Source organism: Nannospalax galili, unplaced genomic scaffold, assembly GCF_000622305.1.
Source record: "Nannospalax galili isolate Female #2095 unplaced genomic scaffold, S.galili_v1.0 scaffold158, whole genome shotgun sequence".
NCBI classification, from domain to species: domain Eukaryota; kingdom Metazoa; phylum Chordata; class Mammalia; order Rodentia; family Spalacidae; genus Nannospalax; species Nannospalax galili.
In genome coordinates this window covers 6,895,741-6,910,443 of record NW_008345290.1, presented here as the reverse complement: position 1 = coordinate 6,910,443, position 14,703 = coordinate 6,895,741, and the positions used below count along the sequence as shown (strand labels likewise).

The 14,703-nt window shown below is 51.8% G+C and overlaps 2 protein-coding genes across 2 annotated transcripts; both read left to right on the top strand.

Moving 5' to 3' along the window:
- The first annotated feature begins 2,665 nt into the window (after nucleotides 1-2,665).
- Nucleotides 2,666-6,124, top strand: Hoxa9 (homeobox A9). The gene is made up of 2 exons (XM_008841509.3): nucleotides 2,666-3,706; nucleotides 4,696-6,124. The coding sequence occupies exons 1-2, from the start codon at nucleotides 3,130-3,132 to the stop codon at nucleotides 4,932-4,934; spliced, it is 816 nt and encodes a 271-aa protein (XP_008839731.1). The 5' UTR covers nucleotides 2,666-3,129; the 3' UTR covers nucleotides 4,935-6,124.
- A 5,470-nt stretch (nucleotides 6,125-11,594) lies between these two features.
- On the top strand, nucleotides 11,595-14,570 carry Hoxa7 (homeobox A7). The gene is made up of 2 exons (XM_008841507.3): nucleotides 11,595-12,213; nucleotides 13,264-14,570. Exons 1-2 carry the CDS (start codon nucleotides 11,838-11,840, stop codon nucleotides 13,581-13,583), a joined length of 696 nt encoding a protein of 231 aa, XP_008839729.1. The 5' UTR covers nucleotides 11,595-11,837; the 3' UTR covers nucleotides 13,584-14,570.
- The last annotated feature ends 133 nt before the right edge of the window (nucleotides 14,571-14,703 follow it).

The following is a 14,703-nucleotide window of genomic DNA, read 5'->3' as shown; positions in this document are numbered from 1 at the left end:
CCCGCAGGCAGCATCTTTGTGTGCCCACACCCAGAGCAGGGAAGCCTTTGTCAGATCCATAGGCCCCAAAGTTGGGATCAGGGCTGAACCTGGCTACTGAGTTTCTGCAGGAAGTCCTTGTCAGCTCAGCCAGTCCTGCTAGTCCTAACTTGGGCTTTGACTGTGATGAAGGAGCCTCACTAGGGCAAAGCTTGACTGCTTATTTGCTTGCCAACAGCATCAGATTCACAGTATGTTAGACATGATCCTGAGTGCCTGAGAAAGCGGATCTTCTAGGCCCTAGTATATTTTAAACAAGTGAAAGCAATCCGAAATCTAAGAACCATGGGAACACAAACTTGAATCCTTGTTTTAAGTTGTAGCCTATCTATGAAAGCCAGCCAGAACACTCTCAATACTGAAAGCTGAAAACAAATTATCCTTTCCGCCCTCTGCAATATAGGCACTGTCTTTAGACTCGACCACAGAACTATGCTTCCTTTCCCCTGGCTCAGGCTGCCACTCAGCCAGGGAATTATTTTCGTTTTTCAGCCCAACAACCTGTTATCTGAAAGACCAGTGCACCCAATTCCCTTCTCTTACATTTTCTGGGCCAGGGTGTTGAATTTGAGATCAGGGTTTTAGGAAGACTTCTCAGTTGAGAAGCGTGCTTTGTAATTATATCCACTTATTATTTGTGCATGGGCATGAAACCCCCTTTCACTTTCATAATAAAAGCAGACATAAAAGTCTGAATATTCTTGCCTCAAATCTCTGGGCTCACAGGGACAATATTTGGTTTTGTGAAATTTTCCCCCTTCAGGGTACCAGTAAACAGCTGCTTAAACTCAATGCCTACTAATTATTTAGTAATCCTACTATTTGGAGATTAAGTTTATTTAAAGAGACAGCTTTTTATTTAAAAAGAAAACTCTGTTCTTGATAATAATAATTCTGTCTTCTTTGAGTATAAAAAGTGGAACAGGCAGCCAGGTGTGCACTGCCATGTACAGACAATTGCAATTAAGAGCAAAGTTATCCTCCAGGATTAATTGTTTAAATGAAAGTCTGAGCCTCAGAAGGCTGCTGGATATCTAGAACACCTTTGGGTTGCAGTGTGTGCTGGGGGATGACAAGGAGGAATCTTCAAGGGAAGGAGAATGTTAGGGGGAGGGGGCTGAGGTAGACAGGATGTAGTTGGTCTCAGTTCCTTGTGTTAAGCCACTTTTCTCTCTCTTCCCAGTGGGCAAGCAGAGGGTCAGTATTCTCCCCAGGCTTTCCAGCAGGACTCTGGGATAGAGTCTAGTATTTGGAGGTTCCTGTCTCCTGAGATGTGTCCAGAGTGTTGGGAGGTATTTGCTTGAACTGTTTGTGAGAAAGAAGGCAAAGGAGAGCTGGAACTGCCTGAGGCCCATGGCTTTGCTGGGAGGGAAGTGAACTAATGAGAAACACACTCTTGGAGGCACAGTGTTCACACGTGAATTTAATTACTGTGTTTTTAGTTGCTGTTCCTTTCTGTTCAGAATTGGGATGGGGTTATCCCCCAATTAACAAAAGTGACTGTGGCCTTCTCATTTAGTCTCATCCCAAAGATTCTAAGGGGTGAGAAAAACCTCTCCCATTTGGCCAGAGGATGAGATTAAAGTCAATGTCCCTTGCCCATCCCTGGTTAATTTCTAGCACTGGACTTGAGCTGCACTTTCCTTGTAATCTCTGTTGCTCAGATTCGTGGGTAACCAGGCAGGGCCGGTGGCGATATGAAGGAAGGAAAGGAAAGTCAAAGGAAGGAAGGAAGGAAGAAAGGAAGGAAGGAAGGGAGGGAGGGAACGGAAGAAAGAGAAGGGAAGGGAAAAGAAGGGAAGGCCCCTGGAAGGGCTCACATTGGGTCCAGGACCCGCTACTCCAGCACCCTTCTCCCAGTCACTGGAGCCGTGGAGTCTCCAAGGCAGGGTCGCCCTTTAGCAAGCTCAATGTCTCTAATGCTGCCTGGTGGTTTTTCCCACCAGGGGAAGTGAGACCAGGCTTGCAGAGGATGGAGCTGAGGGCCAGGTTGCTGACTGCCTCCTCCTAGGGATTATGAATCCCAGTGAAAGAAGAGTAGACCCCACCTGTGCTCAGGGTAGGCGGGGCGGGTTGGGGGGACAATCAGGTTCCCAAACCTTTGAGGGCAGCCCGCAGTTCGGTTCTTGCCAGCTGCACCATGGGGCGTTCTTAGAGGGGCAAGGGAAAGTTGGGGACTGTCTGAGAGCCAGGCTTCTCAATCTGGCAGGCTCTGGTGTTCCACTCCAGGTGGCTGGCCCACCGATGGCGTGTCAGGGACGGGCAGTACTGTCAGGTGTGGTGGCCGCTCTATTGGGGTGGATAGGGCATTGCATTTGACTTTTGAGACTGGTAGGGGGGAAACTTGTATCTCCAAGGGCTGCAAAGATTATTTACAGGGAGCTCACCAACCAAACACAACAGTCTAATTTAACCTTTCCAAATCCTCGTAAATTTTTACAGCTGAGAGCCACAGTGAGGCAAACGAATCTGTCGGTCGTTCCTAACTTCCCACCAGCCTGTGTGGCTTCTGGTACAATAACTCCTTATGAAATATCATAAATATAGATTTAAATACAGTAGAGTGAGAATGCGACTTGGCTGCTTTTTTATGGCTTCAATTATTGTCTAATTTTATGTGAGGGGCTCTGCTGGCCGCACTCGCACGCGGGACCCGCGCCTTCCTGATGGCGTGATTAATTGTGATATAAAATAGTCCGCTTAAGAAGTGTGTGCGTCTGGTGGAGCGGGGTGGCAAGAGAGAGTACAGAGGCAAGGCCAGATTTGATCTTTTAATCTTCGTTGGCCACAATTAAACCAAACCCGATCGTGGAGCGGCGCGATCCCTTTGCATAAAAGCATATGGCTTTTGCTATAAAAATTATGACTCCAAAACACCGGGCCATTAATAGCGTGCGGAGTGATTTACGCGTTATTGTTCTGCCGGGCTGACACGTGACGCGCGTGGCCAATGGGGGCGCGGGCGCCGGCAACTTATTAGGTGACTGTACCCCCCCCCCCCCGCCCCGGTGCCACCAAGTTGTTACATGAAATCTGCAGTTTCATAATTTCCGCGGGTCGGGCCGGGCCGGCCAGGCGCGGGGTACAGCAATGGCCACCACCGGGGCCCTGGGCAACTACTATGTGGACTCGTTCCTGCTGGGCGCCGACGCCGCCGAGGAGCTGAGCGCGGGACGCTACGCGCCTGGGGGACTGGGTCAGCCCCCACGGCAGACGGCAGCACTGACTGAGCACCCCGACTTCAGCCCTTGCAGTTTCCAGTCCAAGGCGGCGGTGTTCGGCGCCTCATGGAACCCGGTGCACGCGGCGGGCGCCAATGCTGTGCCCACCGCAGTGTACCACCACCACCACCACCCCTACGTGCACCCCCAGGCGCCCGTGGCCGCGGCGGCGCCAGACGGCAGGTACATGCGCTCCTGGCTGGAGCCCACGCCCGGTGCTCTCTCCTTCGCGGGCTTGCCCTCCAGTCGGCCTTATGGCATTAAACCTGAACCGCTGTCGGCCAGAAGGGGTGACTGTCCCACGCTTGACACTCACACTTTGTCCCTGACTGACTATGCTTGTGGTTCTCCTCCAGTTGATAGAGAAAAACAACCCAGCGAAGGCGCCTTCTCCGAAAACAATGCCGAGAATGAGAGCGGTGGAGACAAGCCCCCCATCGATCCCAGTAAGTGTCTTCTCCCGCCACACCAGCCGCTGCCTCCACGCCGGCCACCAGGATCAGCCGGCGTGCCAGCTTTCTCTCCAGCCTGCCTTCATCCTCGCAGCGAGCCTCTTTGGCTGGGGCCGGGAACCAGAAGTTGGTGTTTGAACACCTCAGATGGGGGCCCCAAGCCCAGAGGACTGTGAAGAGCCCGCCGGGCGGGCTAAGGGGAAGGGGAGGAGGCTGTTGCAGCCAGAGGGGGCGGGGCGGGCTCTGTGATCAGGGCCGAGATCCGCCGCTGGTTTCCTTGGCTGCCCAGGCCCAAAACAGGCTTACTTTGGGCCGTTCTTCTTCGAAAGCAGCACAGTCTTTTATGCGGCTAGATGGTTCGCGAACTGCAGCAGCAATGTCAGGCGGGCAACCTTACCCCGAACGCTGGGGGAGACCTCCGATTCTCTCCACTGTCTTCAGCTGGTGTAAATCCTGCCCAAGATGAGGCCTCGGACAATTGAGCCACGAGGGTCTGGTCCCCTTGCCAGAATATTTAGTAAAGTGGAGACGAGATCAAAGGCCTTGGTGGCACCCAGTCGTTCACCTAACTCCCATGGCCTTCCAGGAAGGTCTAATAAAGATTGAGAGTCTCAGGAAAGCTGGGGAAGGAACAGTGAGAGACAAAAACGCAGTGTTAATCTTGCTACAGGCTCGTAGGGCAGCCTGCGTTTTCTTTTGCTGGCAACAGGAATATGGTTTTCAAATTTTACCCTTTCACATTGTGCAAACAGTGGGAGGATGGAGAACAGGGAAGAGAGGAGGAAAAAGGGGGAGAGGGGAGGGGGAGCCGAGGTGCAATCGTAAGTGACTGCCCTTGCGTCTGTCTGCAAGGGTTCCATTGTGTCGGAGGTTGGGCTCTATTCTGCAGCATCCTGCACTTCGGCCGACCGGAGACCCTAAGAGATCCCCTTGCATCCAGCCAGCGTGCTTCTCCTTCTAAACCCAGTGTCTCTCTCCCGCAGATAACCCGGCTGCCAACTGGCTTCACGCGCGCTCCACGCGGAAGAAGCGCTGTCCCTATACCAAACACCAAACGCTGGAACTGGAGAAAGAATTTCTGTTCAACATGTACCTCACCCGGGACCGCAGGTACGAGGTGGCCCGACTGCTAAACCTCACCGAGAGGCAGGTCAAGATCTGGTTCCAGAACCGCAGGATGAAAATGAAGAAAATCAACAAGGACAGAGCAAAAGATGAGTGATGCCATTTGGCTTCACTTAGAAAAGAGAGCAAGCTAGAAAGAAAAAGGACTGCCTGTCCTCTTCTCCCTTCTCTCCCCCACCCCAGCCTCCACCACCTTCACAAAGCGGCTCTAAGCCCCAGGCCTCATCTCCCCCTGGCAAATCCTGCTTAGGCTGGCTCATAGGCCTGCAGGTTTAATGGAGGTATTGTAAGCTTTCCATTTTCTATCACACACACACACACACACACACACACACAAACACACACCCCAGAGGGCATTTGCGCTGATGGCTGTACTGCTAGCTTGTATATGTATTTTTAAAAATCTACCTGCTTCTGACAAAGCAAAAGAAAAAAACTACCTTTTTATAATGCACAACTGTTGATGGTGGGCTGTATAGTTTTCAGTCTCTGTAGTTAATTTAATTTGCTCTTTGTGTAGCAGATCGCTCTGCCTGAGATACTTGAACACTGTGTTTTATTGTGGTAATTATGTTTTGTGACTCAAACTTCTGTGCTGGGTGACGCACCGTTGTGATTGTGGAAGCTAGAATTCAATTTGAACTCAGGTTGTTTATGAGGGGAAGAAAAAACAATTGCATAGAGTATAGCTCTGTAGTGGAATACGTCTTCTGTATAAACTAGACTGTTAACCTATAAACTATAAACCTATAAACTAGTTAACCTAAACTAGCTGTAAGGAATTCCCAATGAGATAAAATTTAAAAATAAAAGAGGGGTGGTGGTTCTCCAGGATACATAGATTTATTTCTTCACTTTTGAAATACGGGGATCTTAGACTTTACATATTCCATAGTCCTGTCTTGTCCATTGTATATAGAATCTATATATTAAAGAAAAATTCATAATCAGGCAAGCTTGAATATTGTGTTTGCACCAGAGGAACAGTGAGGAAATTCGGAGCTATACATATGTGCAGAAGGTTACTACCTATGTTTTACCCTTAATTTTAATCGGGGGTCGGGGGGGGAATGAATGCTTATTGTAATGGAGTTAATTTTATTGATAATAAATTATACACCATGAAACCGCCATTGGGCTACTGTAGATTTGTATCCTTGATGAATCTGGAGTTTCCATCGTGCTGAACATACACTGTATATTTTGCAATAGTTACCTCAAGGCCTACTGACCAAATTGTTGTGTTGAGATATTTAACTTTTGCCAAATAAAATATATTGATTCTTTTATTTTTTTGCGGATCTGCTCATTGTACCTTCTTCTCTTGGGTAGAGTTTCTGGGTCCGGGCAGGGCCAATGTGATGGGGAAAGAGCTCTAATTTTGCCTCCAGAAAGCTGTTGGAAGCCGGGGATGTGCGGCAGCCAGCCCCACCAGGCCTAGGATCTCCCAACTGGGCCCGTTGCCGATTGGTACAAGCAGGAATGGAAAGCTAACACCGCGGGCAGCATAGCTGGTCACGCTGCCCTGTGTCTGTTTGCCAGACTATGGGAAACCTCTGAGGGCTGGGCTGGAGTGCTGGGCATTGCTGACAGCGGTGGAAAGGCCACTCTTTCATTTCTGTGTCTGGAGAAATTGCCCAAATCTGGGTCCAGAAAGGGGTTGGGGCCTTTCGCAGCTGGGAGTGGAGGACCAGAAGTTGAGCGGCTGTTGCCTGTTGAGGAGGCTCTGAGGAGGAGAACCTAGCAGACCTGAGCAATGAGCGGGCTCCCTCAGACAAGTGAGGCCTTTCAGGGGATGCGAAGCCTGCACCCCATCACCCTCGGAGACCTGGCCCGGGAGATTCTGCAACCTATAAGGCTAAGCCCCCTCCGGAGCACAAGACCCTGCCGAGGCAGGCCTTAGCAACCGACAAGCCCCGAAGCGCCATAAAAGAAAATGAGGGCTGTTACACTTTATGGGGTGTAAAGGGCTGCGGAGAGAATGGCTACAACTTCGGAGGCCAGAGCGCCTTCCAGATGTGTTGGGAGAATTCCGCCTGGCTTCTCCCCCCCATCCCAATCCCTCCCCTGCACAAAGCTGACTGTATTCTAACACGTGAAAGGGGAACCAGGGCGCGGGTGGATGGGGCGTCCCTTAACCTCCACCCCCAACGAGCAGCCAGGTTGGCACGCCCTCTGTTGTTGCAGACAGCAAAAACTTCAAAGCCTGGGCTGTAAGAGTGTGCCATAAAGTCCGGGTCTGCAAACTGTCTGGAATTCGGCCCTCAATGAGTTTACAACTGTCCAGCCCCAATTAGGGTATTCCACCAAAGCCCTTTCATATGTTTGCTCTGTCTGCCGCCGATAAAGCGGCTGCGGAAACAGCCTTCCTTTATAGACATTGTCCCTTCAGCAGCGTAGATTCCGGGCTCCACGAGGACCCCCGGGAACTGGGTCCTCGCCCGGCCCGTGGGAGTGGGACGCTGGTGGGGTCGCCTCGGCTGCCGGCTGCCAAAGTTCACGCCAGCCAGAGCAGCTGGGCTGCAGTGCCAAGAAGAGTCCAGCAGATGGCAGTGTGGCTCCACGCAAGACGCATTCACGCCGCCATCTCCAGCCGCTGAGACCCTAGGAAGCTCTTAAAATGTCGACTTGACGCGAGCCTTTCTGGAATGGGAGCCCCAGATCTGAGCCAACGGCAGTCGTATATTTTCCGTGCTGCTCACGCCTGCCTGAAAGCTTCTCCCGGACTCAAGCATGCGCCGAGAGCTTGCCTGACTCTCACCTCTCGCTCCTCCCAGGCCTAGTCCGAGGTCGCAGCGTTGCGTGGCAGCAGATGTGCGCGTGGCAGCAGATGTGCGAGTGGCGCTGATGCGGGGCTGCAGCTCCCAGCGCCGATTCCACCCCCAGGGTGACATTCCTCAGCCAGCACAGATCCAGGGGCAGCGAGGCGAGCGGGGACCTTCGTTCACCGATTGACGGACAACGGAAGAATTCCTATGACCCACGGAGCTGATCAGACCCAGCAGAGGCCAAGCAGAGGGCGGGCACTGTGGCCAAGGTCCGCCGACGCCGAGGTGCGGAAAACCTGCACCCAGGTTCAGGGCCGGGTACAGGGCCTGTGGAGGCCAGCACCAGAGAGGGAGCCAAGACGTCGGACTCAGCCGATTTGAATACTTGCTAGTAAAATTAGGAGACTGAAAACTGGGTGTAAAACCATCTGGTGTAGATCTGCCTGCCGGGAACTTGGCCGCTCTGGGGAATCTCAGGGGATAGACCAGGAACTGTTTGGTTATTCTAAAATAAATGTATATGTTTAAATAAGTATAATAAACACCCTGGCTCCAGAATTGGCGTTCCGTCGTTGAACGGATTCTTGCTTGCTTGTTTCTCTGGCCATGATGTTTTTTAGACATAGAGACTACTTTGGCATCGCCTTCTAAGGAGGCCAGAGCCCCAGCCCACTCCCAGTCTACTAATGCTAGGTGGGGGACACACTTTGGAGTGAACCCCACCCTGAGCCGGGTGCGAGGATCAGCCACGGGTGTAGATGATTTTGAAGAGAAAACGCAAGCGAGCGCAGAGGACCTTCGAAACACCCCAGCCCTGTGAACACACGCTGCCTTCTCGGAGCATTTATTTGGGTCGTAATAGTCTCCGCCAAGCCCACAAAATGTTTATGACTCACATCCCCGCAGCTGTAAAACTGGGGACTAGGTTTTGGCTGACATCTCTCCTGGGTCTCCCTCTCTCTTTCTCCCTCACTCCCCTTTTCATCTTTCGATATAGGATATACATGTTGGCATTACAGAAACACATATTCATTTTACTTCCTTATGGAACACACAGGACTTCACAGCATCTGGTGGTAAGAAGGGTTTTATAGCTTTTTGGATAGCCACCCGTGGCCGTGTGTCATAATCGGCAGAAATACCGATTTATGTAATTGTAAATAAACAGCAAAATAGCCTAGCCAGCCAGTGGACACAGATAGAAAACTCATTTTTCTAACTACAAATGTACTGTCGCAGAGTGGCCATGATCTCTTCTCTCCAGGTAGGTGCAGGTTGCAGGCGGCTCAGAGGCCTGGTGAACTACCTAGTCCGGCAGCCTTCCACGCCCTTGACTGGGAGACTGCTCTCTCCTACAGTGTCCCTTCACCTAGGCAAGACGGGTGTAGAGCTAGCTCATTTACTTACTTCAGGGAGGAATTAGTCCCTGCCTCCAAGCCAGGAGCCTCTCACTAGGTGGGGGACACACTTGAAGCCCTGTAGCCCCAAGGATAGAAACTTTTTAAGAAGTAAACTCTGATCTATCCGACTTTACTTTGGAAGGCATGATTCACTATCAAGACCTGAGATTATATTCTTAAATAGATTTAAACATAGAGGACTATTTGGTGTCAAAAAACGGAAAATAGACTCCACAGTAGGTACAAAGCTAACTCAGAGAACCATGGAAAATAACTAGATATCGCCAGATTAAAAACCGGCTTACATGTGTCTGTCCAGGGCACAGAAATAATATCTCCATGAATATATTCATGCATAATAGATACATTTCAGCCAAATAAATCGGGAATCAACCATTGGAGAGAACACTATTAAACAGGCCTTACTGAGAGCTTGATTTTGTCCAGCCTTTTTTGTTTCAAAATGTGGCCGCATAAGACTGCAGGGAAGAGAGACACCCAGAAACTAGAAATGAAGGGGAGGTTTTTTGTCACTCCAGCGCCCTGCCCAGTTGGAGGATTTGAGCCCAGAAGCACCAAAGCCTTGAAAGCAGCAGAATCTAGACTCTCCTTAGCGGGGGGCAAAGCGGGGCTGAGCCTCCCGAAACAACGCTTGAACACGCTCGGGTCAAACTCAGGCACAGATGAGCCTGACTCCAGACTCTTCCCTGGCCACCTCAAATCGCTCCCCACTTGGGCTGTTAGGTCATCTTGCTTAAAGAAAGTTTTACTTTAAACATCACTGTTCTCCACTGCTGCAGTGCGGCAGTCTAGACACATCGCAGCGGCAGCCGGGTCTTTCACTTTGTGCCTTGCTCTGTGTCACCCAAGGAACAATTTATTGGTCTAAAGCTGTCTAATTCCGCCTCTTTGATCTCCTAGCCTTCTTTTTGTTTGCTTCTTCCTTTAACTTTCTTAGATTTTTATTTACCCGCTAGAAGATCTCATTTGGATTTTTTTCAAACCCTTTCCATTTTACCCTCTCTGTTTCCCATCCTGATCCACCACAAAGGGAATTCCAGATATTACTGTCCCAGGATCCCTAAGCCCCCAGGGGAGACAGCCCAGCTCCCACCCACCCTCCCCACCCAAGCCTGAGCCCTTTACTAGGTAGGTGCTGGGACTGGATTGCATCCCGATTTTAGCCATCCGTCGGTCTTTTGTGTTCCCAAGACCCCCTAAGAAGGTACAGTGAACCGGGGCATCCTGAACCCACTGAAAGTGATAAGAAGTTCTTTGTACACCAGGAACCAAACTCTATAATTTAGAGGAGAATTTCCGGGGCAATTCCATTGTGAAGTCCGGTTTATGGTGTGCAATCAAGCTGGGTAGTAAAAGGTGGCCACTCTTCCAGCTTGGCCTGCGCAGTTTATGAGGCCTTTAGGAGAAGGGTTCACCCAACCATCCTCCAGAGAGTGGTGGGTAGCAGGGGCTTCAGCTGGTCTAACAGTGCAGCAGGAGTCTGAAGCCTGGCAAGATAGGCATCCCAGGTTGAGGGCCTGTCTGGGAGAGAATGAGATTATTCTGTGTTCCAGTAATGTGAGCCAGTGCTTAGAAAGGTAAAGCTGGAGATCTGAGTAGCTCTTGGAGAAGGCTCCCTTATTTGTTTTTATTGTACCCTAAAGAAATGGGGTCCTAAAGTGAGCTACAGACCCCAGGCACTGGGATCCCCTCTCTCCAAATCAGCTGTAAATGTCTGCTCTCGGTCCTACAAGGTCCAGGGGTGGCTTAGCTGAAGGCTGCCAGAAACCTCCAGTGTTGGACGGTGTGCCTGGAAAATTGCGTGGCCTGAGCTTGCTGGGTCTGAGAAGACCCACTGCCTCATGAAGTTATCAGGGGTTGTAAGAAGGACAAAGGGATGTTAAGCCATTTATTGGACTGCTTGCTGCAGGCCAGCCAGGTGCCTCAGAGCGTTTGCACAGCGGCTGCACGACTACGGTGTGGGGAGGAGGGAAGGGAACACCATGTTAATAAATCTGTTGGCAAATGAGACTCATTAATAGATAAATATTTCACTGCTTCCTTTAGGGAGGATAAACAGTGAGCCACCGATTATGAAAAGGAAGCTGGGAGACGTTGACTTTATTCCAACCACATGGTTCCATTTTGTGGCGTTGTTCTCTCTGCTGCTGCTGCTGGTGGTGGTGGTGGTGGTGGTGGTGGTGGTGGTGGTGGTGGTGGTGGAAGAGACCAGCGCCTGGCACGTCTGGATCAGCCTCAAATCTGGCCTGCAATCTTCTCTCGCTCAGAGAGAGTTGAGCAATGAGGTCTGGCCATCAACAAGACCTACTCTCAAGGCCATCGTGGGGCAGGCAGGTTGCAGAGATACTGCAGGGGCTCGGTCCGCAGAGAGGACATGGACAGGGGCATCCAGGCGCTGGATCTGGGGTTCACTAATAGGTATGAGGGGCGGTACTGGGCGAACCCCGCAGGTCATCCGCGGACTCTGGTGCCCCGGATGGAGGGAGGCAAAGCGCTCCCGCGGAGCCTCGGGATCCTTTTCCAAGGGGCGCATCGGGCCAGCCGGGCGAGGGGCGCCGGCCTTTCTCGGCCGCGTATTTGAGCCTCTTCCCCTTCCATTCTAGGCGACCAGGAGCCCGCGGAGCGAGACCACCTGCGAGGGCGGCTGAGATTGGCGGAGGCGGTCATGTGGGCGGTCACGTGCTGCGGTGAGCTCCGTCCAGAAGAAAATGGGGTTTGGTGTAAATCTGGGGGTGTAATGTTACCATATATCACGCTACCTCGTAAAACCGACACTGAAAGCTGCCGGACAACAAATCACAGGTCAAAATTATGAGTTCTTCGTATTATGTGAACGCGCTTTTTAGCAAATATACGGCGGGGGCTTCTCTGTTCCAAAATGCCGAGCCGACTTCTTGCTCCTTTGCACCCAACTCGCAGAGAAGCGGGTACGGGGCGGGCGCTGGCGCCTTCGCCTCGACTGTGCCGGGCTTGTACAATGTCAACAGCCCCCTCTATCAGAGCCCCTTCGCGTCGGGCTATGGCCTGGGCGCCGACGCCTACAACCTGCCCTGCGCCTCCTACGACCAAAACATCCCTGGGCTTTGCAGTGACCTCGCCAAAGGCGCCTGCGACAAGGCGGACGAGGGCGTGCTGCACGGCCCGGCTGAGGCCAGTTTCCGTATCTACCCCTGGATGCGGTCCTCAGGTAGGAGCAGCCGCTAGGCGGCTCGGGCGTGCGGGAGGAGCGGGAGCTGGGAGCGCGCGGCTCGGGGGGAGCCGGCGGCTGGGAGCGGCCGCCCCTGCCCCCGACTCCCGGCTGTGCTGCCTTTCTGCTTTTAATTAGAGCTGGGGCTCCATTGCGTGGAGAGCCCATAGCATTGTATGTAAATGAGGCTCATAAAACTTTTTATGGCCCAATTAATGGATTCGATCCTCGTAAATTTATTTAATTCCATTTGCCTTGAAATTTTTGCATTAAGTTTCTCTGCTATATTCTGTCTCTCTCTCCCTCTTTTTCTCCTCTCGCTCTCCCAGTCCTCTCTCCCCTCTACTAGTCCTCTCTCCCCTCTCCTGTCTTCTTTCCTGTCCCTCTTCTTCCTCTCCCTCTTTTTCTCTCCCTTAATCTTTCCTTTTATCGCCCACTTTCCCTTCCTCTGATCTTTCTCTCCCGCTCTCCTCCTCCTTTTCCTTTCTGCCTGGCTTTCTTTCTCAAAGGCTGGAAGAGCCAAGACCTCCCGGACCCCTCATCCACCCCTGTGCCAGAGACCATTTCCAAACCCGGCCGGGAGGAAATGGGCCTCTGCAGAGGGTGGGAGTGCCCTAGGAAGGTCTTGGGGATGGGACTGCTGAGGATGGTTGCCCACTTATCTATCAAGGCCGGGGAGCGCCTGGGCTTGCCTTTGAATGGCAAAAGTGCAGGGTCACCCAGTTACCACACTCTGTATTTACAATTTCCTTTTGTCAGGGGGACGCAAGACATTGTGGAAGCGTAGCCGGCTGGAAAGGTCGGTTGTAAAGTTGGAATTCTGGGCCGAAGCTCCTCACAGAGTTGCTGGCTTGTCTGGCACTGCAGTCGGGGTCTTCGCTAACACTTCCCCTCCTCCCTCAGCTCAATTAGGGGTGAGGGGGTTGAGCCCGGGTTTGGGCAGGGAGGAAGGTACAGGCTTTTAGACAAGCCGGCCTAACTAATGCACTCTTATGTGCACATCGCTGTCTGCTTGTCGATGTGCCCATGTGTTCAAATTTCTGCTCTCAGGACCCGACAGGAAGCGGGGCCGCCAGACCTACACGCGCTACCAGACACTGGAGTTGGAGAAGGAGTTCCACTTCAACCGCTACCTGACTCGGCGCCGCCGCATCGAAATCGCCAATGCGCTCTGCCTCACCGAGCGCCAGATCAAGATCTGGTTCCAGAACCGCCGCATGAAGTGGAAGAAAGAGCATAAGGATGAGGGCCCGGCCCCCACCGTGGCCCCCGAAGGCACGGTGCCCTCCACCTCCTCTGCTGTTGCTGACAAGGCAGAGGAGGAGGAGGAAGAGGAGGAGGAAGAGGAGGATGACGAGGAGGAGGAATAAAGGGCCCTGGCTGCGCCGGACAGTCAGAAAAGCGTCTTTAAGAGACTCACTGATTTTATTTACAAAAATGGGCGGAAATAAAATGTTTTGTTTTTTTTTTTTAAAAAAAAGAAGGAAACAGTTCCCAGCCCTAATCCCACCCACTCCATCACCCACTCTAGCTAGCTCCCAACTTTTCTGGACTGAGCAGCCAGGGAAATTAGGTCACCTTGGGAACCCTCTCTGGCTCTGAGGGTCCCAATGGATAGTCCCACCCCTAGGCCAGTGTTGTGCGCTGGCACAGCCAAAATACTACCTAGCACAGGCCTCCTTGAGAGGCACCCCCAAACTACCTATGGGCCCAGCCCCACTGGGCCTCCACTCCCAGGAAGCCCTCTCCATGTCCCAACACTGGCAGACACCCAGCACCACCACCCCCATACCCGAAAAACAAACAAACATGATTTGCTCAGTACTACCTACTAGCCCTAAACTACCTATCTTGTGCTGGCTGGCTTGCCTGCTTGTTGCCCACCCCTCCCAGGCCAGACCCTTGATGCTTCTAGTTGACAACCTTTGGGGTCCCGGAGGCTTCACTGACAAGGCAATGGGATCCAGGGACCAGGGCACTGGCTTCTATTTAAATGAAAAGATAATATATTTATTCCAAAGCATACCAAGTGCTGCAACCTAGAATCCCTCTTTTTCTGGCTTTGGCATCTCAAGTTCAGGACCATTACCCCTACTTCTGGAGGGAAGCCTTCCTGAGCTGGCTGCAGACCTCTGGGTTAGCTTCTGCTTTGTGGGGCTAAGGAGATTCTCTTAGCCTCACTGTCCTCTCCCCTGCTTCTGTGTCCTACTGTTCAGCCATGTTAAATACGTATACCCTGACTTTTCCTACCAGGACAAATACTGTATATTTGAACCAGATTTTTTTTTTTTTGGTCATTTCTATAATCATTTGTAAAGGAATGTCTTGACTTGGGAAGGGTGTGTTAATGGGATGACTTTGCAGCATGGTGTGTTGTCTTGAGCTAATTCTGTAGTGGGTGCGGGAGGCCCAGTGCCCTCCCCAGTGCCCTTCATCTCCTGTGTCATCCCTCACCCCCCTTGACTCTAGCTTGGGTTTTAGGGAAGACAT